Source organism: Synchiropus splendidus, chromosome 18 (genome assembly GCF_027744825.2).
Source record: "Synchiropus splendidus isolate RoL2022-P1 chromosome 18, RoL_Sspl_1.0, whole genome shotgun sequence".
NCBI lineage: Eukaryota > Metazoa > Chordata > Actinopteri > Syngnathiformes > Callionymidae > Synchiropus > Synchiropus splendidus.
In genome coordinates, this window is record NC_071351.1 from 8,965,682 (window position 1) to 8,984,860 (window position 19,179).

At 46.3% G+C, this 19,179-nt stretch overlaps 6 protein-coding genes across 12 annotated transcripts; 4 read left to right on the forward strand and 2 right to left on the reverse strand.

Moving 5' to 3' along the window:
* Positions 1-10: 10 nt before the first annotated feature.
* eps8l3b (EPS8-like 3b) lies at positions 11-3,937 on the reverse strand. The gene is made up of 18 exons (XM_053849714.1): positions 3,903-3,937; positions 3,729-3,838; positions 3,597-3,661; positions 3,374-3,532; positions 2,964-3,113; positions 2,446-2,528; positions 2,251-2,363; positions 2,072-2,190; positions 1,870-2,002; positions 1,737-1,807; positions 1,604-1,678; positions 1,375-1,520; positions 1,121-1,310; positions 1,020-1,057; positions 851-944; positions 547-782; positions 349-481; positions 11-52 (listed from the first exon to the last, which is right to left on the reverse strand). Exons 1-18 carry the CDS (start codon positions 3,935-3,937, stop codon positions 11-13), a joined length of 1,992 nt encoding a protein of 663 aa, XP_053705689.1.
* A 1,092-nt stretch (positions 3,938-5,029) lies between these two features.
* Positions 5,030-7,406, reverse strand: atp5pb (ATP synthase peripheral stalk-membrane subunit b). The gene is made up of 7 exons (XM_053849861.1): positions 7,293-7,406; positions 6,591-6,627; positions 6,361-6,506; positions 5,859-6,022; positions 5,660-5,785; positions 5,276-5,455; positions 5,030-5,210 (listed from the first exon to the last, which is right to left on the reverse strand). Exons 1-7 carry the CDS (start codon positions 7,318-7,320, stop codon positions 5,136-5,138), a joined length of 756 nt encoding a protein of 251 aa, XP_053705836.1. The 5' UTR covers positions 7,321-7,406; the 3' UTR covers positions 5,030-5,135.
* Positions 7,407-7,933: 527 nt separating this feature from the next.
* On the forward strand, positions 7,934-11,671 carry LOC128749902 (TRAF3-interacting JNK-activating modulator). 3 transcript variants are annotated; one of them, XM_053849905.1, is made up of 14 exons: positions 7,934-8,085; positions 8,489-8,747; positions 8,806-8,890; positions 8,952-9,024; positions 9,420-9,447; positions 9,516-9,545; positions 9,680-9,775; positions 10,114-10,185; positions 10,248-10,388; positions 10,479-10,616; positions 10,680-10,815; positions 10,872-11,011; positions 11,079-11,195; positions 11,347-11,671. In XM_053849905.1, exons 1-14 carry the CDS (start codon positions 8,069-8,071, stop codon positions 11,545-11,547), a joined length of 1,533 nt encoding a protein of 510 aa, XP_053705880.1. In that variant the 5' UTR covers positions 7,934-8,068; the 3' UTR covers positions 11,548-11,671. The 3 variants fall into 3 exon arrangements, with proteins under 3 accessions (XP_053705880.1, XP_053705877.1, XP_053705879.1); XM_053849902.1 differs by having other exon boundaries at positions 7,967-8,085; positions 8,400-8,747; XM_053849904.1 differs by having other exon boundaries at positions 7,967-8,085; positions 8,400-8,747; positions 9,423-9,447.
* Positions 11,672-12,438: 767 nt separating this feature from the next.
* Positions 12,439-14,054, forward strand: dnase1l1l (deoxyribonuclease I-like 1-like). The gene is made up of 8 exons (XM_053849715.1): positions 12,439-12,588; positions 12,652-12,740; positions 12,804-12,890; positions 12,978-13,099; positions 13,164-13,276; positions 13,349-13,506; positions 13,787-13,883; positions 13,948-14,054. The coding sequence occupies exons 1-8, from the start codon at positions 12,439-12,441 to the stop codon at positions 14,026-14,028; spliced, it is 897 nt and encodes a 298-aa protein (XP_053705690.1). The 3' UTR covers positions 14,029-14,054.
* Positions 14,055-14,315: 261 nt separating this feature from the next.
* On the forward strand, positions 14,316-17,278 carry si:dkey-183p4.10 (serine-aspartate repeat-containing protein F). 5 transcript variants are annotated; one of them, XM_053850109.1, is made up of 6 exons: positions 14,334-14,377; positions 14,441-16,291; positions 16,357-16,423; positions 16,500-16,566; positions 16,736-16,837; positions 16,913-17,278. In XM_053850109.1, exons 1-6 carry the CDS (start codon positions 14,335-14,337, stop codon positions 17,027-17,029), a joined length of 2,247 nt encoding a protein of 748 aa, XP_053706084.1. In that variant the 5' UTR covers position 14,334; the 3' UTR covers positions 17,030-17,278. The 5 variants fall into 5 exon arrangements, with proteins under 5 accessions (XP_053706082.1, XP_053706083.1, XP_053706080.1 ...); XM_053850107.1 differs by having other exon boundaries at positions 14,316-16,291; positions 16,500-16,542; XM_053850108.1 differs by having other exon boundaries at positions 14,316-16,291; positions 16,503-16,542.
* Positions 17,279-17,528: 250 nt separating this feature from the next.
* emd (emerin) lies at positions 17,529-19,105 on the forward strand. The gene is made up of 6 exons (XM_053850112.1): positions 17,529-17,828; positions 17,932-18,033; positions 18,247-18,278; positions 18,394-18,419; positions 18,496-18,546; positions 18,651-19,105. Exons 1-6 carry the CDS (start codon positions 17,747-17,749, stop codon positions 18,856-18,858), a joined length of 501 nt encoding a protein of 166 aa, XP_053706087.1. The 5' UTR covers positions 17,529-17,746; the 3' UTR covers positions 18,859-19,105.
* Positions 19,106-19,179: the final 74 nt, after the last annotated feature.

The window sequence follows — 19,179 nt, forward strand, 5'->3', positions numbered from 1 at the left end:
TTGAGACGTTTCAGTAGCGGCCGTTGTAATATGCTGACGACTCGCTGCTGAGCTGTGGAGCAGAAATCCCAGGTTTACTGACTCATCTTTTATTGCCTGATCAAGAAAATAGACGCAACACTGCCCTCGTGTGGACACGGGCAGGTATTACAATTGCCTCAAGATATTCATAGTTTCCCCAGTAAAATACGATGCAAAGAACATAAAAAATACATTCAATGATTCAGGTCTGTCTGGTGCAGATATTAAGCGCAAAAAGAATAAGATTGTGTGACATCACTGGTGTCATACACAGTTAAAGTAGGTAGTCCTGTCTGACCGTCTGCTGTGGCGCTAGAGGAGCCCTACCGCGATTGAAGACTTGACGGCCTGAAGCTGGAAGAAAACTCTCCCTCCTTCCTCAGGACACACGGCCTGGATGTCCCTCTTGCTCATCCCCAGGAGACTGTGCCCGGTCAGGACGCCCAGACTGCTGACTGTTCTGCCGCAGGACGGAACGGTCAGCACCCAAACACGACAGCAGAGACGTTCCACTTTGACACTCACATTCTGGAGAAGCCCTTGGACTGCAGCCAGGCTTTGACCGCAGCAGGTGAGGACTGCATGTCCAAGGTGGCAGCGCCTGGAGCCTGACGCGGGGAGGAGAACTCAGAAGCGTGTCCTCTCACCATGCCTTGTGCAGGGGAGCTGCCCTCCATCTGTGCCAGAACTTTGGGAGGAACGCTCCCTTCCTCTCCGTGGTTGTTCCGCACCAGCCACCACTGCCGGGACTTGTCGACCACCTGCAGTCACCCGCACATGAGCACACCATCCAATATCGCATGAGTGAGAGCAAAGGTGAGCTCCTCACCTCCACCACCTCTCCCTTCATGATGCTCAGCTCCTGGTTGTTCCTCGCCATGAAGTCATAAATCACACGCATGAACAACGGCGGCTCTGAGGCTCTGGAACGCACAAAATATAGGATCAAGTTGGTGACATATCAGGAGTGGGAGACACACTCAGGACCTGGTACTGACTGAGGAGGTGGGCTGGGACTCCAGCGAGGGCCATCCACCTGTGGGAGGAGACGACGTTAAACTCCTTCCCTGCATGGTCAAACTGGTGTTAAAGTACAGACCCTGTCTGACGGCATCCCTCTGGACACTGGAGGACTTTGGTTCATCTGACTGCTGGAGCGACTGACTGGGAAGCGCCGACTGTTGCTCCTGGACATGGGTGTTCCTGGGGCAAGCACGGGGGCGGGGGGCTGCCAGCCATCACTGAATTCAGGGATGTAAGGAGGGATGTTTGAGCTCTGCCACGAGGATCTGTGAGGAGGGGAGCCGCCGGGTGAGCAGACAAAGTGAAAGAAACTGGGAAGGAAACTGTCACCTGGAGAATGTCCAGGTGTCGCCCAGAGACGACCAGAGCTCCTTCTCCTGTGGGGTGACCACATCGTTGAGCAGCTGCAGAGCTCTGTCGGTCAGCAGCGGGGAGAGCACAGAGGAGGGCACCGTGCGAGGATAGTGAGGCAGCATCTGGGGACAGACAGCTGAACCTTTTAGCCAGGACGAGGGGCTCCTGCTCATCCTCCTCCACCAGTCAGAGGAAAGAAACTCACCATTCCTAAGAGTTGGAAGACGATGTGGATGTATTCCGTGGCCGTGGGATTTTCCAGCGTCCCCTCCAGTTCAGCCTGCGAAACAAACCGTCACTCACCGGGCGAAAGGTTCCGGAAACAGGAGCGAGTTTACCAGCAGGTTGAGTCCGTATTTGACTTTCTGCAGACAGGCCTTGAACTCTGCCTCGGGCGGGACACTGTCAGCTGCGGAGGGAGAGCCACTGGTCACACAGAGGCCTTCACAACACAGGGTTGGAGCGCACTACCTTTCTTCTTGTTCTTCCTTTTTTGCCCGTTTTGCTTTGTCTTTCCTTTGCCTTTGGCCAGGTCGGCCTTAATCATGGGAGCCAGTTTGTTCATGAAGAGCTCCACATCGTCCAAGATGTGGTTGAGGATCATCTGGAGGTTTGAAGGTTAGAGCTGCTCAGGATGAGGCTGACTGCGTGAGAGTGTGAGGCATCGACTAACCGTGTTCCTCGCCATCTCCATCCTCTCCTGCTGGGGCCTGACCTCGGGTCCCAGGGACTCGTCGTCATCGTCCATGCTATAGTCGTGTGGGGTCTGGACCCGAGGAAGGACCAGGACGTCTGAAGCAAAACTGAGTTAGTCGGCGACCAACAAGCCGTCAGACACAGGTTCACACCCACTTTGATCTCTGAAGTCCCACGGAGGCTGCGGGAGGTCCACGGGTGGTGGGGGCGAAGATGGGGACCAGCGCTGTCCCGAGGTGTGGTGGCTGATGATGTTCTCCAGATCCCGCCTGCAACACGCAAAGCTTTCACTCTGAGGCAGTGATTCTCCACCATGAGCAAGCCAAGATCGCCACCTGCAGTCGAACCCACCTGATGTCCGGCGTTTGTCTGTACGGCTCCACGTCACCGAGACCGTGGACAATCTTATCCAGGTCATTTTTCAGGAGCGCAGCCTGCAAAAAACTTCATTATAGCCACAAATAACACTTCTAGATTTGTAGCGCAAGTCTTAAAACCCCACTTCATGAAACACAACATCGACTCCAAACACTAGTAAATCATTTTCCACAAGATTTGTCACAAAATGTGGATTTACCAACAGTTTTTCAGGTTTTCTACATAGCGCTTGGCTCCGCGTCTTCTATATATATATATATATATATATATATATATATATATATTTATATATATATATATATATATATATATATATATATATATATATTTTTTTTTTTTTTTTTTTTTTTCTTGCTGTAAATATACAAATTAAATTATTTGCAGCAGTGCATAGCTATAACCATGTTACTTTTTGTCGCCATTTTATTCTCATTGTCATTGCTATTTTTAGGTTCAAATCTTGTCGTGGTGACGTTGCTACGGTGACTCACCCCGACCTCCTCACACTGGAAGATGTACACTTGTGGGAAGCGATGGTTGCGGTCCTTCACAGTGACCGTCAGCAGCGAGTTGTAGGCGCAGCTGTCCAGCACCGCTTTGGTCTGCTGGATGGACGTCAGAGGCAGCGACTCCAGGTCAGACTGAGAGACAAGACAGGGGTCACCAACACAAGTCAGACGCCAGTAACGTGGGCAACAAGATACAACACTTGAAGGTGCGTCACAGTTGATGTATGTTGTTTATGGCCACCAGCTGAATGTCCTCGCGGTCATAAAGATTATCAAGTTCTTATCAAACGGAGAAGACAGTCGCCATAAAGATAGGAATGTTTTCAAGTGAAACTCAACATTTTTAAGGAGCAGCCTGTAGGAGACCGACCATCATGGTGCCAGCAGCTTACTTTGGTTTCGATGTCGCTGAGCAGCAGCATCCCTCTGTGGACCTCCAGGATCATCTCCTGAGGCCACAGACGGTCCTTCACATCCAGCCTCTTCAGCTTGGCCACGCAGTCCTCCAGCGTCCTCACCTCCTGACCATCCAGCTCGCAGGTGAACAGGTGCTGCAGGCGGCGAGACGTGGAGCTGAAGATGGAGAAGAGGCTCATCTCAATGCTGTGGACTTACCTCCACCCTGAAGTGAAAGTTGTTGGGCTGCCTGTTGAGAGCGTCGCTGTACTCTTTTCTCTGCACTGAGAGAGAACTTTAAAAATAAAAAACAGACAAGGAAGAAGAACCGACTTTGGAAGCGGAACTCACTGTAGATGTTTCTGCCATTGGGCCTGGACATGTTCATCTGAGGCGAGGATGCACGCAGGTTGTCACGGAAACTTCGTCTCGGCACATGGGGCTCGTCCGCGTGGATGCCCCTGAACACACCACGGTTATCAGCCCGCAAACCACCGCACACGCACACACAAGACCTTGACTGACCTTGGGGTGTAAGAGAAGGGTGTCCCGTTGAACATTTCTCACTGTTATCTGCTGAAGAGAAGCAGAATTTACTACAAGCAAATATGACCTGGAGAGTGGTGGACCTTCAACTGCAGTGTCTAAGAAGAATAGTTTCACCTGATTCATTTCACTTTTTTAGTAAACTAGGAGCTAGCTTCTTCTGTTTTACGGTGCTTCTCAAAAGAACTGCAACATTTACTCATGTATATTCTATTTAAAAGGAGAAATAAAAAGCTTTATGGCAACAGAGAGTGGAGTATTAGCCTAAGGTTGACCAACTTTTACTCTGGAACAAACACTTCCTGTCATCTTCAACAAGGCAGATGACAGTACTGCAGATAAAAACAGTAAATTAAATCGCTTCCATGGATCGACTCGTCTGACTGATGACACCCGCGTCTTATAGGTGACGACATGAAAACAATATAATTTCAGCTCGGAATCACAGACTCTGTGTCTCAGGATGTTTCAGCGCTGTTGTCAGGTGACATGCATCACCGACTATTGTGAAAGAGTTTCTGGACAGTCACACCTCTTTAAACAAAGTTTGAGAGGGCTGGACAGGAATTTCCTTTAAAACCAAACCGTTAATGTGCCGTTTGAGTAGAATTAAAACAAAGAAATGGAATCTCACAAACCTGCTAGATTGTGTAGAACAGTTTTTTTAGCAAAGCTACCAACTAGAAAACCAAACATCTCGGTAAACAAGATTTTTTTAAACTAAAGTATTAAAAAGTAAAAATACACAAATCATTCCATTTACCTTCCCCCTGTCATTCCAAAACGATGCGACGCATGAGCGCCTTGGGCTCCTTGCTCACTGGCTGCCTGGCCAAAGTGCAGTGGAGTGTCCGGAAGCCTGGCAGGGCAGGGTTTGGCCGGCCGCTCATTTGTGGAAACGCAGTAAAGTCATTATGGAACACAGCAATTCTCCTGATAATACCAGTCCAAAGGTTCAGAGCAGTGTCTCCAGAGAGGACCAAAGGAACAGGGTTACACAAGAGGACACGGCAACCTCTCTCCACTCAAGAAATAAAACAAATGACAGCAGCATAAACAGCAACACCGAGCGCCACGTGAACAGAGGAAAACACAGCTGAGGTCAGACAAGAGAAGCGTTTATTTCGGTTGACGTGTAAATACCGTACACACCGTCTTTTCACAGAAATATTTTATTCTATAACGAAAAATGTAGAAGGTGGAGACTGGACTTTAGGCTGTTTTGGTCTGGGTGGTCTTGGCCAGCGCCTTCAGGTCCATGATGCACTTGGCGATGCTCTCCTTCTCCTAGAACACAAGAGAAGCCGTCACTCGACAGGTCTACCCAAACACGTTTGAGGTTCGCAGCTGACCTGCTGGGGAGTGATGCTGCTGACAACACTCTTCTCCACCCAGTTGACCATGTGCTCCTGCGCCAGCTGGCGTTGGAGGTTCTGCAGTGCAATCTGGTAGTCCAGGCGCCGCTTGATCTCGTGGGTCACCATGTGCATTCTTTCCCTGTAGTTGGTCTCCAGCAGCATGGCCACGTTGTTCTGAGAGGGACAGAAACAGAAAACAATTTAAATCATATGAAACTAGTTACGAAGCACACAGCCACTGAAGGAAAATTACACTTTTCAAAAGTGAAACGTGTAAAGTAAAGCAGAATATTTTGGCTTTAAATGGCATGAAGTAGCTTCACTTCAGTGCAATCCAAAGACTGTGACTAAAGTAAGAACATATGGATGACGGTTTACCCTCTTTGCATCAAAAAGCATCGACCGTCCCTCGACTCTCCACTGCTCCTTCTTCTCATCCTCAATGGCCTGAGTCAGGCTGGACATGGCAGTGTCCTTGGCACTCTGAGCTTCTGCCACTTTTTCCTGCAAACACATGGGAACCATGTCAGGACAAATGTGCAGTTTAATATAGAACTCAATTCAAATTCCAGTTCACCTCATTCAGTTTGTCAGCAAAAGCAGCGACGCTGGGTCCAAACTTCTTGATGCCATAGACGATGACTGTGCCGATAGAGAGGGCGGCGATCGTCTCGTGGTTGACAATGTAGATTTCCTTGGAAAGCAGGTAGACCAAGAGGCCAGTGCCCAACATGTAGGGACCTGGTGGGAGGGAAGGGGACATGTTTAAGTCATTTTACCAACTAACATTGTGGATAAATAGACACCAGCTTGTTCATTCGAGTATAAAAAAAAGTTACTTTGATAATGAAGCCAATTATGAGCAAATATCTGGACTGAAGTGTTGGACATGGAATTGCTTTGGTGTGACTCCACAATTCATTCAATTTTAGTGAGAGTGGATCAGCGTTCTCTTTTGTTATTCGCAGTTATAAACAATGCGCTACGTAGCTGAAAAACTAATTTTCTGTCAGACTTTTAAGCAGAATTTGACTCAACTGGAAGACTCAAATAATACTTGAATGCCTTGCATCACAGACCTGTTACTCCAGTTTTGGGATACAAAAGCTGGAAGATCTCCTCTGGGAAGATGCCATGACGGACTTTTCCTCCCTTCTCAGGGAGGGGGGGCACTGGGGCCAGACTCTGGGAGGAGGTGTGAAGGGAGCGGGATGCCTGGATCAAACTGTGGAGGACAACGACAGAGACATGTTCCCCTTGCGGTAGCCACCAACAACTGTGCAGCAAGAGCAAAACAGAAGTCACTTACCCGGCTCCAAGAGAGCCACTGCTCTTCAGAGCACCGGCTGCAAATCAAAAGAAAACATTTGAGTGGTTTAACAGGGCCATCACTTAAAAGCAACACCATTCATCTTCAGTCATAAGAAGACACGTCAATGTCATGTGTCCAAAATGGCATCTATGGAGACTTATTTGTATTTTTTTCACGTCAAGAGCTCATAACAAAAAGCGATGTTGCTCTATGCTGTCAATTGCTCTATGATACTTCAGTCGAACGACAATGTTGTGTCAAGTACACTTCACTCCAGCATTCAACACATACGAGGATCATTCCGGAATTATATTACCGATACATTTTGAGAACATAACGGAACTAAATAGGAACGACGCAAACTGTCAACGAGTTGACATTTGCGTGTTGCGCGACTGTAAGCTAGCAGGAGCTAGCAGCAATTCACCTTACTGACATACACCAAGCTAGTCGCTTATCCGTGCTGTCAAGTAAACTCGCTACTGACGCGCAAATATAACTTCCTCTGAGGTGGATATTTTGAGAGTTAAACGTACAGTTCGAGTCACATTTAGCAGCTAGCGAGTCACTCATTCACTGCGCGGCCTTCACTTTACCCTTCAGCAAAACACGTCTAACATCGCGGCTGCAAGCTTGAGCTCCCGTACGGCTCGGGAAAATACGGCACATTTAATGAAACAACATTTGCATCATTCATACCGGAGACGAGGACGAGCCTGGAAAGCATGTTGGAAGAGTTGGGGTTCCACCGGGCACCTTGTCTCGGCCTCTCTGTGCCCTTCTGCGAAGAACCACAAGGATGGCGGACCACGAGAAACACGCAGGAAGCATCGCGAGAGCTTATGAGTCGCGGGTACTCAGTGGCAGTATATAGCCACCAGATGGTGCTAAGTTGACGATAAATTCTCAAATTTCATTATTAAAATATCAGATCATAATGGCAAATATATTGTTGTTCATTTGAAATTTGGTTGAGCAAAAAATGTTTGTCATGTGCTGTAGGAAGAAGGTGGTAAAAGCGTTTTGGCAGATCAGGTTCAAGGTTGTTTTTTTTAAATTATTATTGTAAAATATATGTATATACTGTATAGACTTTTTCATATCAAGACAAACAAAACAGTTTATATAGCTGGTGATAGTTCATTTAATTATTGTTCTTATTCCCAGTGGGCCTGCCATTTTAAATATTTTCCGAGAGACACAACCACAACTATGCTCATCGTTCTCACCCCAGTATATTCTCACCCTGAGAAGGGAATGCACGGGGCCAGACTGTAATCTCAAGGCCCACACGTGTGTGGCATCAGTTAAGTGTGACTGGCTGCCGAGATAGAGGAACATATGACGCTGTGCTTCTCTACACTTCCTGCAAAAATCGTTCTCAACCGAAACGGCTACATGTGAGACTCAAGTGCTGTTGTTTTGAAGAAGATGGACGGCTCTTCACCCAGTCTGAAAACACTGCTACTGCTGGCATGAGATGGAGTCATAGGTAAGCTCATCTGAACATTTTTACAATGAAAACTGGCTTTGTTTTCACAAACAGATGCAAATGCACCAGTCAGATCCAGCGGTGTTTGCTGGTGTCAGCACAGTGGTGTTGGTGGAACATCTGCAGCACAACACTTGCATATCTGACCCCTAAGGTCCTGAACAGACCATCATAACATGGCATTTATGGTAGTTAAACTTTGAGGTAAAGAGCCTAGGATTACACTTGCTAAATTATTCATGCTGAGCAAGCAATTTTGGTGTTGCTGGCATTGTAAATCTACAACTGAAGTGGTGATCATAACTGTGTTATAGAGTTCCTTTCTCTCTGGGATGGAGCGTGTCTTCAGCTATCAGGCATGGTTTCCTCTGGAGAGAGAATTTGACCGTGCAGTTGCTTCCAGAGCAGAAAAAAGAGAAGAACTGAGAGGGCGAAACAATGTCACCTCGTGCCGGAGTCCTCCAAGAGAACGCACCGGCCTCATCAAGACTGAGTTGAGAAAGAAGAGGCAACAGGAGTTTCTGAGGAGAAGATCGTTCAGCCCAGAGAGGCAAACCTCAAGAGGGAGCGACGAGGTTTTTCAAGTCATGCCTCACAGTTCCAGCCGCAGCTCAGGCACGTCACAGATGGAAGAGTCTTCACCTCCCGATCGTAGTAAATGGGTAAATATAAAGTCATAAATCATTTTGGGGATTCTATTTCACCCTCATGTCTCACCAGGCATCGCTGTGGTTTGACCAGGAAGTTCAGCAAGTCCAAACATCTACCTCGTACAGCATCACACAGACCACCAGGATGGCCTCAGGTACGAAAACTTTACCAGGTCCAGTCGCCCTGAAACACAATGCTGTTTCGCTGTCTTTCAGTTGCAAGCACAAATGTAGCGTCTGAAAGTGAAAACAATCTCCTGAGAATGCGAGATTCCAGTGTTCAGACCGAGTGAGTCTCTCTCCTGTTTCATCTTTATTCTGCTGCTATTTAATTCAGTGCTCAGCCCAGTGTTGCATGCACGAGTGCCACAGCACTGGCCGGTGTCTTTAGCAGGTACTGACCCCTGTCCAGCTGCAGCAGTGGGATAGCAGAACAGAGGGTCTTACATGATGACAGTGGTTCCAACAATGTGTTTTACAGTGTTTCAGTAATTTAATCTTTCACTTCAGTTTATTGAAGCATTTATTAAAGTAGCAGCTTCAAACTACAGCTTTGAGAAACAGTCATTCTTAAGTTTGCGAGTATTTTATGCTATTTCATGCTCCTTTCTTTTATATTTATTGCCATCTGACTTGAACTCAAACTACTTGAAAAGTGTATACAAATGTTTGTTTTCTTCACAGTAGTGGTTTCATCACCATCCAGGAATCAGTAAGTGTGGAGTTCATTTCTGATCTGTTTGGTTCAGCTTGACAATTTGTTCCATTGTTTCATTGCAGCATGTTCAACAGTTAGCTGAGTATTTGAAGGTAAATTCTTTCATTGAACAATAAATCGATAAAAGTGTTAATGGATTTAAACATTGTTTATGCTTCTTTAACTCGGGTGTGTTTCAAAATAACCCTTCAGTGATGACAAAACAAGTGAAAACTGGTCATTTCAGGAGGCGCTGTGGAGAGAAGAAGCGGTGAAGCAGAAGCTGGTCCGGCTGCAGAAGAGCACATCAAACCTCATCCAGTCTTCTGATGAAGTTTGGACGGTACGACCTTTGCTGAGCAGGAAACACCTTCAACATGAGACATGAAACTTCTCGCATCAGATGTCTGCTGTTGTCTGGGAGGCGGAAGCGCTGTGTGGTTTGGTGCTTCCTGCTTCCGCTCTCCTCGCCTGCAATGCAAAATACTGTGCTGCAACTCTTCTGCAGAAATTGTGATTTCATTGATGTTGGGAATGGCAACAATGCATACGATGTCTCACATGAGCTCAGGCTGTTATCGCTGTTAAATATTTCAGATTTATACATCACTTTCCACACAAGTCCACACAGTCTGTTTTCCACCAGAGTGACACATGTCATTTCCTTTCTAACCCGCACAGACTCATTGCAGCGAACATCAGCTCAGAAACAAGGTCAATGCTCTGGAGGGGCAGCTGCAAGCCTGTCTGCAGGTAAGAACACCACTCTCACCTGTTGTTGCACCCTCGAACATTAGCGTGTGCTCTCGTTGTAGAAGTTTCCGAAAGATGGAGTGAAAAAACTGGTGCTACAGATGGAGAAGCAAAAGCTACTGTATGAGCAGAAAGCCACGATGGCCGTGCAGAAGGCTACGGAGGAGAAGATGGAGGCCTTGAGTCAAGCTGAAACTCTGCAGGTGTGTGTACCTACTCAAGGCTTTTCAATCATCCTGTGGCCTCCACGTTGTTCTCGCTACCTCAGTCTTCCACTTCTGTTTTTCCACAAGGAGGCATTAGTTTCATCTAAAGCCGAGTCAGTGAGGTGGCAGGGTCTCTACGAGGAGCAGAGGGAGAACTCTACTCAGCTCAGGAGACACCAGCAGCTTGGCGAGCAGCAGCTGCAGCAACTGCACGGACAGATGGAGGTAGTGGAGGGCACCATGGCTTACAAGGTCAGAGGTTTCTCTTTTGACATGTGGCTCGCGCAGTTGTCCAGGAGCACTGAGGCCGAGCTGACAGAGGAGGTGGTCTCGCTGAGGGAAAAGAGGGAGGAGCTGCAGCTGAATGTGAGTCAGCTGGAGGAGCACAACCAAGCCTTAGAGGATCAGGTCCAGTTCATGAGAGGTAGGCATCTGAGCCGCTGAGGGGAACATCATCCACATGTTGTGATTTTCTGCTAGAAAACGTGAAGCTTCAGGAGTCGTTGATGGAGGGGTTTGAGGATCTCGAAGGTGAAGTGAGTGTGAAGGAGACAAGACAGTCTCAGCTGCAGGAGCAGCTCCTTTACACTCTGGAGAAGCTCAGGCTGAAGGAGAAGGAGGTAAGAACCACTCCACGTACACATCAAACTAGTCGGCAGTGACGGGATGGAGAAGTCAAATGTCCAGGTGGAGGAACTGCAGTCTGAGCTGCGAGTGCTGGAGCAGGAGTACCAGTCCAGCCAGACCAGACTGTCCCAGTGCAGAGAGGAGCTCCGGCAGATGAGGCAACGACGTAGCAGAGCAGTGAGTTTGGGCTTTATTTCATGCAGAGAACATTGGTTTATCAGCCACCAAACCACATGCATTCACAGCTCCTTTAGCAGCGTCCGTTGCCGTCATTTCAGGAGGAATGGGATCAATAAAGACAGCTCATGATCTTCTCCTCTCCACACAGCTGGTGTGTGCCACCTGGTGGAAAGTGTACGGCCTCCTCTTCCTGTTGCAGGCCATCGCTGCGGCGATCATGCTGTGGCTCTGGCACCCCCCCTTCAGGGAGCAAGTGGAGGACTTGTACTGGGACATCGAGGCGCGAGTGGAAGACTACCTCATGCAGATGGCTTCTCCACAACAATCGGGCTGTTTCCGACCCGTGTGATCTTGAGAGACTTGTTGGTGTTAGTTTAGTCTTCTTCCTTCACCAGCAGCATGCGGCTGTCATTGCACTGTAAACACATCTGACTTTTGAACCAGCTGTCATTGTTTATTAAAAAGAAATCTCATAAAAGTCTTTGGCATTTGCTTTCTACTATTACTCTGTAAAGACCAGGTTTGTCGTGTGGCACTCACTACTGCCACAGTTATTGCCTAGCAGTCACAATTCAAATGGACATAAATTATTTATTTATTTTCAAAAAATGCTTTGTCAGCATCCTGAAATAATATTTTCTAAGGGGTGTAGTTTCTATTTATTTTGTTATTTATTTTTTACTCATTTTAATTTATTTATGTATTACATGTTTTTATTTCAATTATCATGATCTCATAAATTAGAAAAAAACACTTTAGGTGAAAATACAATTTTTAAAAATGTTATTTAACTTTTATCTACAATAAACAAAAAAGTATCTTGAAAATATGGTTTTCTCCAGTGTAAATATCCAGCGTAGATATATCAGGTAAAGGTACTAAAGGTTCATTTGATGCCAATTTTGAGCGCTGTTTTTTTTTTTTTGAAAATAAGAAGAAATGATCTAAAAATAGATCGACACTGGATGATAATGGACAGCAGCTTCCACACACAGTCATGACAAGAGACCTCATCCATTGTTTCGGTTCACTCAGAGTTCCAGACCTGCCACTCAACCTCTGTCCATTGTGCCCAGTTCCAGATAAAGCTCCATTCTCATGGCAGCCCGACTCAGCACTTCCACCACACACACGCTCACCTGCATGTTCCCCAAATATCCCCATGAGAGGCTGAGATCTTTGCTGGACTGGGGTCATTCTTCAGGAGGTTTGGACTCAAGTGTGAATCGACTCTGACAGGATGAAGACCACCACCACCGCCACCGCGCTTGTGGTCATTGCTCTGTGTCTGTCCAACTTCTCCTCTGCTCTGAAAATATGCGCCTTCAACGTACAAAGTTTCGGGGAATCAAAAGCCAACAACAACAAGGTTGTGGGGATTCTACTGAAGGTACGCTCCAGCCCCAGTGGTGATCTGGTCATTTTACGAAACTGATTTGTTGCCGTCTGCTAGATTCTGTCGCGGTGTGACTTGTGTCTGGTTCAGGAGGTCCGAGACTGTAAAGGCGAAGCCATCAAATCTCTCATGGCCAGGCTGAACAGGTCACTTGAAAAGCGCTGCACTCTCAGCAAATTCACAAGTGATAAACACCAGTTTCATTTCAGGTTCGACAGATCAAATTCCTATTCTCACGTGGAAAGTGAGCGGCTGGGGAGGAAATCTTACAAGGAGCAGTACGTCTTCATCTATAGGTGACGGTCACAGCACGGCCTCCTCCCAGCGCTCAGGAAGTCATGTCAATTCGTATGGTTTCACATCTGCTTTTACTGGATCTCCAGGGACAAGGTGCTCAAGTTCACAGAGCAGTATCAGTACCCCAACCTGCTGACTGAGGGAACCAATGAGAGCCAAGTCTTCTCCAGAGAGCCTTTCATCGTGCGCTTCCACTCCCCGACTACATGTAACTATGAGGCAACTTTAACAGGCATATTTTGGGAGTCTTAACATGAGGATCATTTTTACAGTGGTCAAGGATTTAGTTCTGATTGGTCAGCACACATCCCCCAAAACTGCCATGAAGGAGATGGATGAGCTCTACTCTGTCTTCAAAGACGTCGCCAAGAAATGGAAGACAGACGTGCGGAATCCAAGCATCTCTTCTTCAGAGTGTGACTCCGTCCTGACCTCCTGTGTCCGCTTCCATCTCTAGAACGTCATCATCTTAGGAGACCTCAACGCCGCCTGCAGCTATGTCACGAAAAAGGGCTGGAGGACGGTTCGCTTGCGCTTGGACCCAAAATTTCACTGGCTGATCGGAGACGAGCAGGACACTACGGTTCGGGAGAAGACCACGTGCGCATATGACCGGTAGGAGGTCTTTGTACCACACATGATGATCCTGCATGTTTCAGTTTGTGTCTGATGTTTCACAGCGCCATCGTCCTCGCTTGTGACGTCCAAACGTCTGTCTGTTCTCTTCATGTCGCAGTGTCTGTCGGCCATGAAGTGGAACCCTCCTCTCTGGCTCAGGTGTCCTTGACTTCTCTCTCTCAAGCTTCAGAAAGTTTTGTCAACAGAAGAGCCTCATGTTTGTAGAGCGCTGCAGTCTGATAGAGAGATGAGAGCAAACATACGGTTTCTCCTCCAGGATCATTGCTCATGGGCGAGAAATGGTCTCCACAATAGTCCCAGAATCTGCTCAACCGTTCGACTTCAAAGAGGAGTTCCACCTCACGGAGAATGAGGTAAGGATGCTGATATTACAGGCAACTTTTCTCACTACTGATGATCATGTGACTGCCATATTAGGCTCTGGAAGTCAGCGATCACTTTCCAGTGGAGGTGGAGCTGAAGCCGACCCACCGCTACCACCTGCGCCATGAGCTGTGACTTCAAGTGTAATGCATGAAACGGATTAAAACTTCTAAATACAAAGGGTTCTGTATTTTCATTTTAAGTTCCTCACCTCGTCTACAACATCAACATCACTAACTAAAAACCACATTAGTGTGTGAAAGCATTTTAAAGCAGCAAAAGCAATGTTTTTGTCGCTGAATGTTTAATGCAACTGTTTTCAAGGGTGACTTTTACTTTATGACATGTGAACAGCTTTACTTGAGCGCGGCTCCTTTGTGGTTTGTTTACCGGAAACTGTCGCTATAAAACACTGAAGCGCTGTTCTGTCAGCTTGTCAAGATGGAGCAGCACTGTGGTGATCTTCTGGAGGAGGACCTGTCTGGTAATAATAAATACCACTCTGAATTGATTTCCAGCCTTTCTTCAAGGTCTTTTGTTTTTGCAGACACCTGTTTTTCTTTACCTGCCGGGGGTATGGAGATTGAGGGTGTAGATTTTGAGGGAAAGTTAACTGAAGGAACTGACTCGATGGGAACAAAAGCCATCAGAGATGTAAACGACAACAGAGATGATAAAGCACTGATGTCCACGGCTGCTAGCGACAGTGAAGGTGTAGATTTTGAGGGAAAGTTAACTGAAGGAACTGACTCGATGCAAACAAAAGCCACCAGAGATGTAAATGACAACAGAGATGATAAAGCACTGATGTCCACGGCTGCTAGCGACAGTGAAGGTGTAGATTTTGAGGGAAAGTTAACTGAAGGAACTGACTCGATGCAAACAAAAGCCATCAGAGATGTAAATGACAACAGAGATGATAAAGCACTGATGTCCACGGCTGCTAGCGACAGTGAAGGTGTTGAGGTCGGCAGTGGCAGCTCAGATGGCGAGAGGAAACCAGAGGATGAAGACAAAGGAGCGGGGCAGCTCTTTGTGTCAGGTGACTTCAGAGAGAGTGACAAACAGGAAGTACCAGTCGAAGGTAGAATCAATTGGGAAGATTTAGTGTCAGCGCGGGATTTTGAGACTTTTGATGAGCTGTTCAACAACATTGCTCAAGGAATCGAAAGACAGATGACAGTGTGCCAAGAGGAAAGCACACAGATCGATGACAGTGATGCGTCCGAAGCGTCCTCCACCGATGAAGAGTCAGAGGAAGGAGACTTCAGCTCAGACGTAAAGGTTCAGTGGAAAACTGAGGGAGCAGCAGTTGAAGATGACTTCTGTGGTTATTATAAGGAAGTTAGGACAGAGACACACGTCTCAGTGGACGACCCCGCAGTCCTATCACATCCTGCTACAGATTCTGACTTAGAGAGAGTGGCTTTTGATGAGAACAGAAGTGGTTTAGGTGTTAAAGCAGAGCGTGTTGAGGAAGGAGCAGCCGGGCTCTTGGTGTCACCTGACTGGTCGGATTTTAAAGAGGGTGAGGGACGACCTTCGACCCGTGAGACTGGAGGAAACCCTCAAGTTAGAAACAATGAGCAGAGAGCGAGTGACTCTGCGTCCTATTTCAAGAGCGTCCTGGGATGCGACGGTGATGAGACAGAGGTGGATGAGGAGAAAAAGCAGGAATCTGCCACAAAAGCTGCCGACGATCGCCATGAAGGCGATGGTTTAGCAGAAGGATGGGAGGGTCTAATGGCTGATGGAGATCCGAATGAACTGAAGGATTTCTCCGGTGAGGATTTCCAGGAGGCTGGAGAGATGTATGCAGAGCTTTCCTTCGACTTCTCGCCACGTGTGGGGGCTGAAGAGGGATGCGCAGATGCGTGTGATGTGTATTTAGAGATGAACACAGATAAGTATATGCTTTCTGCTGAAGACAAGGTCGAGGTGACCGAGGGTCACTCGAGCAGCTCTAGTGACTATGACATCCATGTGGGCTCAGATAAGGTCTCAGGTTATGATAAACTAAATGGGGAAGATGTAGAGTCTCCTAGACTCACTTCCAGCCATGGCGACCTCACATCAGCACCGTCGCACAACATTGTCCACGTCTCATACAAACACTTGCTTCAGTCGGAAGAGCCACTGGCTCCCTCAGACTCCTTCAGGACCCAGTACACTGCAGCAGACATGATGGATCATCTGTCCTGCTGGACCAGCAGCTCCACTAACCAGGGTTCCCTGGACGACAGTTTTTTCTTTAACACCGGATCAGAAAAGTCTGGTAAAGCAGAACTGGAGAAAGTGGATGACAATGAAGAAGAGAGGAACTGGGAACAGGAACAAGAAAGAATCAAAGCCTTTTACAAGTTCTATGACGACAGCGATGAGGACAGTGAACGACCTGGTGAGTTCATATGAAGAGCAAATATTTGATCCTGACAATAATTGTGACTGGTTGTGTTTCTCAAGGGAGGATGATCAAGGTCCAGTTCTCTCCAGAGCCTCTGTCTCAAGTCATTCACTATGAAACTGACAGGTTTGATGGACTTTTTTTTCCTATATTTGAGTGAACTGTATTGCTTCAAGGTGGGTCTAAAAACCTGATATCTCAGCAGTGACGGCGAGTCTCTCAGAGGCTTTTCAGAAGATAACGACGTGAGTTCTGCAAAAACTTCTGACGTAAGAACGCCATCAAGTGTTGAGCTGCAGAATGACAGTTTGAATGTGGTCATGTTTCAGTCATGCTAAATGGAGATTCATATGCATGTGTAGTATCTGTATCTCTGAAATACACATTTCAAAAGTATTACTTAGAGAATGTAATTGAGCAGATGGCTGTTATGAACAGGTGGACACGGATGAAACTGTCCCGGAGGCCTCAGCTCTCATGGACACAAAGGTGCAAGAGCAGAACCCCCATCAGAAAACGAAGTTTGGCGGAAAACACAAGGTTTGCAATCTAGATTTCATGTCCTCCTTAATCCAATGTGACATCAAGTTGTCATTGTGGCCTTTCTTTTGACAGTGTCCCAACATACTGAGGCTGTTGCTGAGGGCCAGTGTGGTGGTTTCTGTGGGACTTCTTGCTTTGTGGTTTGCTATAAAGCACCTAGGAATGCTCCAACCATTTAGCCTATTTTAGAAGCTGAATATTTTGTTGTAAATTATGTAGATTTAAAATAGTTTAACAGTTTAAATGCATGCTTGTTTTTTGTTAGTCATCTTGTTTTCCATTTTTACAATGTGTTAATGATTTCTGAGACAGACAAATGTTTTACTTTTTGCCCAAGATTAAAAAGCAAAATTTAGTTTTGTGTGTGATTTTTTTCCCTTGGTTTAATAATTAACTTAATGTTTTCCTGAGTTTTAAAGTGCCTTTCCAAGTTTGTACATTTGTTTGAAAAAAGTTTGAAAAAAATATTTGCACTTCTCAGCCACCGTACTTTTTCGAGCAACGTTTTCAATAACTACGTCATCAGCTACGTTGGAAATACAAGCGTTCCCAGACCAGTGTCACGTGACAAGGCTTTGCCGAATCAGGGATTGGAATGTTGCGGCTAAACGCAACCGAAAGTCGGCGAGGGGCGGTGCAACTTCTTTTTGGAATAAAAAAAAAGTTTGACTTTAGTTCAAAGACTATAAGGGAATACTTACTTTGGCTTTTATAAATACCTTTTGTCGGGACATAGTGACCACGAAGCAGCAGTCTTTAAGTTGTGGTGTTTATGGGACGCGCTGTGGAACAAGACGAGCGCTCCCGTGTTGCCGTGGGCGGGGCCACCACTGCTGTCAATAACCGAGTGTTGTTATTTGGTTTTACCAGCTTGAGATTCTCAGAAACCAAATAAGTCGTTCAAATATGACGATGCTAAGCAGTTTATCTGAAGAGGAGATCAGCGAACTTCTCGACGAGTACAAGATCAAGCATGGACCAGTTGTCGGTTAGTGACTCATCTGCGCCATATTTTGAATCCTGTGTTTCTGAACTTAATGTGGCGCCATTGTGGTCCATTATCGTGTCGTTTGACTTGACGTGATTGTTAGGCTCAACCAGAAGCCTGTACGAGAAGAAGATCAGAGAAGCCATGGCCAAGGATAAGCAAACCGTGAACGTGTCTCCAGACAAAACCTACTACAGAGAGGAAGGTGAGAACCGTGGAACTGAAGCAGTACATTACATTCAATCACCGGTGAGGTTTATAATTTCAATTTTGTCAGAATTCTAATTTGGGCTGACACTGAGGGACGAAATAGTCATTTAAAACATGCCAATTGGACCTGGTGTCACGGAAGCAAAGTAAAGAATAAAGACAATCTAATCAGAAACATCTACTAAAATGGATATACATTGTTTTTCAGAGGAGGAAATCACCTACATACACAGGACTCCTGTGAGTATAAACATCTCCCTGGTTACAGAAAATAATGTGTGAATAAATAAATAAAGCGTGAATGTTTCAACAGTCAAGGTTCCAATCGATTTTTGTTTCCATTTTTCTTGTGCAGGTCTGGAGTGACCTGACAGGAAACAGGTTAGATCTGAAGTAGATGTGTTTTTTTTTTTCATCAGTCTGCCAACATTTCTATAACAATTATTCCTTATTTCAGCTCTAACCTGAGATCACGGGGGGATTGGACTGAGCGAGATTATGAATACGAGTAAGTTCCTTTTTATTTGCTGGTGGATATGGCTAACTGTATGTTTTGTGAAAGCGTACTGAACAAGGCCTCTCCGTGAACGTGTCCCTTCTTGTATCCATCAGGGCCCGCATGTACAAATCTGCACCCACCACCAGAACCCCCTTGATGTCCACACCAGTGCAGGCACCTGCAAGTCCGTCCCAGCCAGCCAAGTCTTCACGCCTCATCCCTCTCTGGTTTCAGTTTCTATTCTTTGTGGCTGTAGCCGTCTTTATCTACCTGCTTGTCACCAGCATGGAGAGCAACCAGTCCATCCAAGGAATTGAGTGACTTCAAATGGAGTTCATTGAGTTGTTATGACATTTTAGCTATTTTTAACATTAATTGCAAGGTCCAGAGAAAGGTTTTATGAAGCAAGCGTACCTGTCATCTATCTTCGGTGAGCATGGTTGCTGGGAGCTGTTCAAGTGCACGAATGTTCTTGCTGATGTCAAAGATTTCTAGATACATTTTTGTACAACTGTTGCTTTGCACTCCTGATCTCTGCAGGGAAATAAATAAAACCTTTTTGAATCAATAGATTTTTGCATCTTCAGTGTCCAACCCATTGCCAACTCCTCTGATGGATTCAGTTGAAACAGACTTGACATA

Coding starts and splice junctions, on each gene's coding strand:
- eps8l3b (XM_053849714.1), bottom strand. CDS start 3,937: ATGTTCAACGGGACACCCTTCTCTTACACCCCAAG. Junction 1,679..1,736: donor AATACGGACTCAACCTGCTG/GTAAACTCGCTC, acceptor TTTGTTTCGCAG/GCTGAACTGGAGGGGACGCT. Junction 1,521..1,603: donor TCTTCCAACTCTTAGGAATG/GTGAGTTTCTTT, acceptor GTCTGTCCCCAG/ATGCTGCCTCACTATCCTCG.
- atp5pb (XM_053849861.1), bottom strand. CDS start 7,320: ATGCTTTCCAGGCTCGTCCTCGTCTCCG. Junction 5,786..5,858: donor TTGCTGACAAACTGAATGAG/GTGAACTGGAAT, acceptor ATGTGTTTGCAG/GAAAAAGTGGCAGAAGCTCA. Junction 5,456..5,659: donor TGCTTTTTGATGCAAAGAGG/GTAAACCGTCAT, acceptor TGTCCCTCTCAG/AACAACGTGGCCATGCTGCT.
- LOC128749902 (XM_053849902.1), top strand. CDS start 8,418: ATGGAGCGTGTCTTCAGCTATCAGGCATGGTTTCCTCTGGAGAGAGAA. Junction 9,025..9,419: donor GATTCCAGTGTTCAGACCGA/GTGAGTCTCTCT, acceptor TTTTCTTCACAG/TAGTGGTTTCATCACCATCC. Junction 10,186..10,247: donor AGCTGCAAGCCTGTCTGCAG/GTAAGAACACCA, acceptor CTCTCGTTGTAG/AAGTTTCCGAAAGATGGAGT.
- dnase1l1l (XM_053849715.1), top strand. CDS start 12,439: ATGAAGACCACCACCACCGCCACCGCGCTTGTGGTCATTGCTCTGTGT. Junction 12,589..12,651: donor TTGTGGGGATTCTACTGAAG/GTACGCTCCAGC, acceptor GCCGTCTGCTAG/ATTCTGTCGCGGTGTGACTT. Junction 13,100..13,163: donor CTTCCACTCCCCGACTACAT/GTAACTATGAGG, acceptor TCATTTTTACAG/TGGTCAAGGATTTAGTTCTG.
- si:dkey-183p4.10 (XM_053850105.1), top strand. CDS start 14,335: ATGGAGCAGCACTGTGGTGATCTTCTGGAGGAGGACCTGTCTGGTAAT. Junction 16,292..16,356: donor TGAGGACAGTGAACGACCTG/GTGAGTTCATAT, acceptor GTGTTTCTCAAG/GGAGGATGATCAAGGTCCAG. Junction 16,567..16,735: donor GTTCTGCAAAAACTTCTGAC/GTAAGAACGCCA, acceptor TGTTATGAACAG/GTGGACACGGATGAAACTGT.
- emd (XM_053850112.1), top strand. CDS start 17,747: ATGACGATGCTAAGCAGTTTATCTGAAGAGGAGATCAGCGAACTTCTC. Junction 17,829..17,931: donor CAAGCATGGACCAGTTGTCG/GTTAGTGACTCA, acceptor CGTGATTGTTAG/GCTCAACCAGAAGCCTGTAC. Junction 18,420..18,495: donor AGTGACCTGACAGGAAACAG/GTTAGATCTGAA, acceptor TCCTTATTTCAG/CTCTAACCTGAGATCACGGG.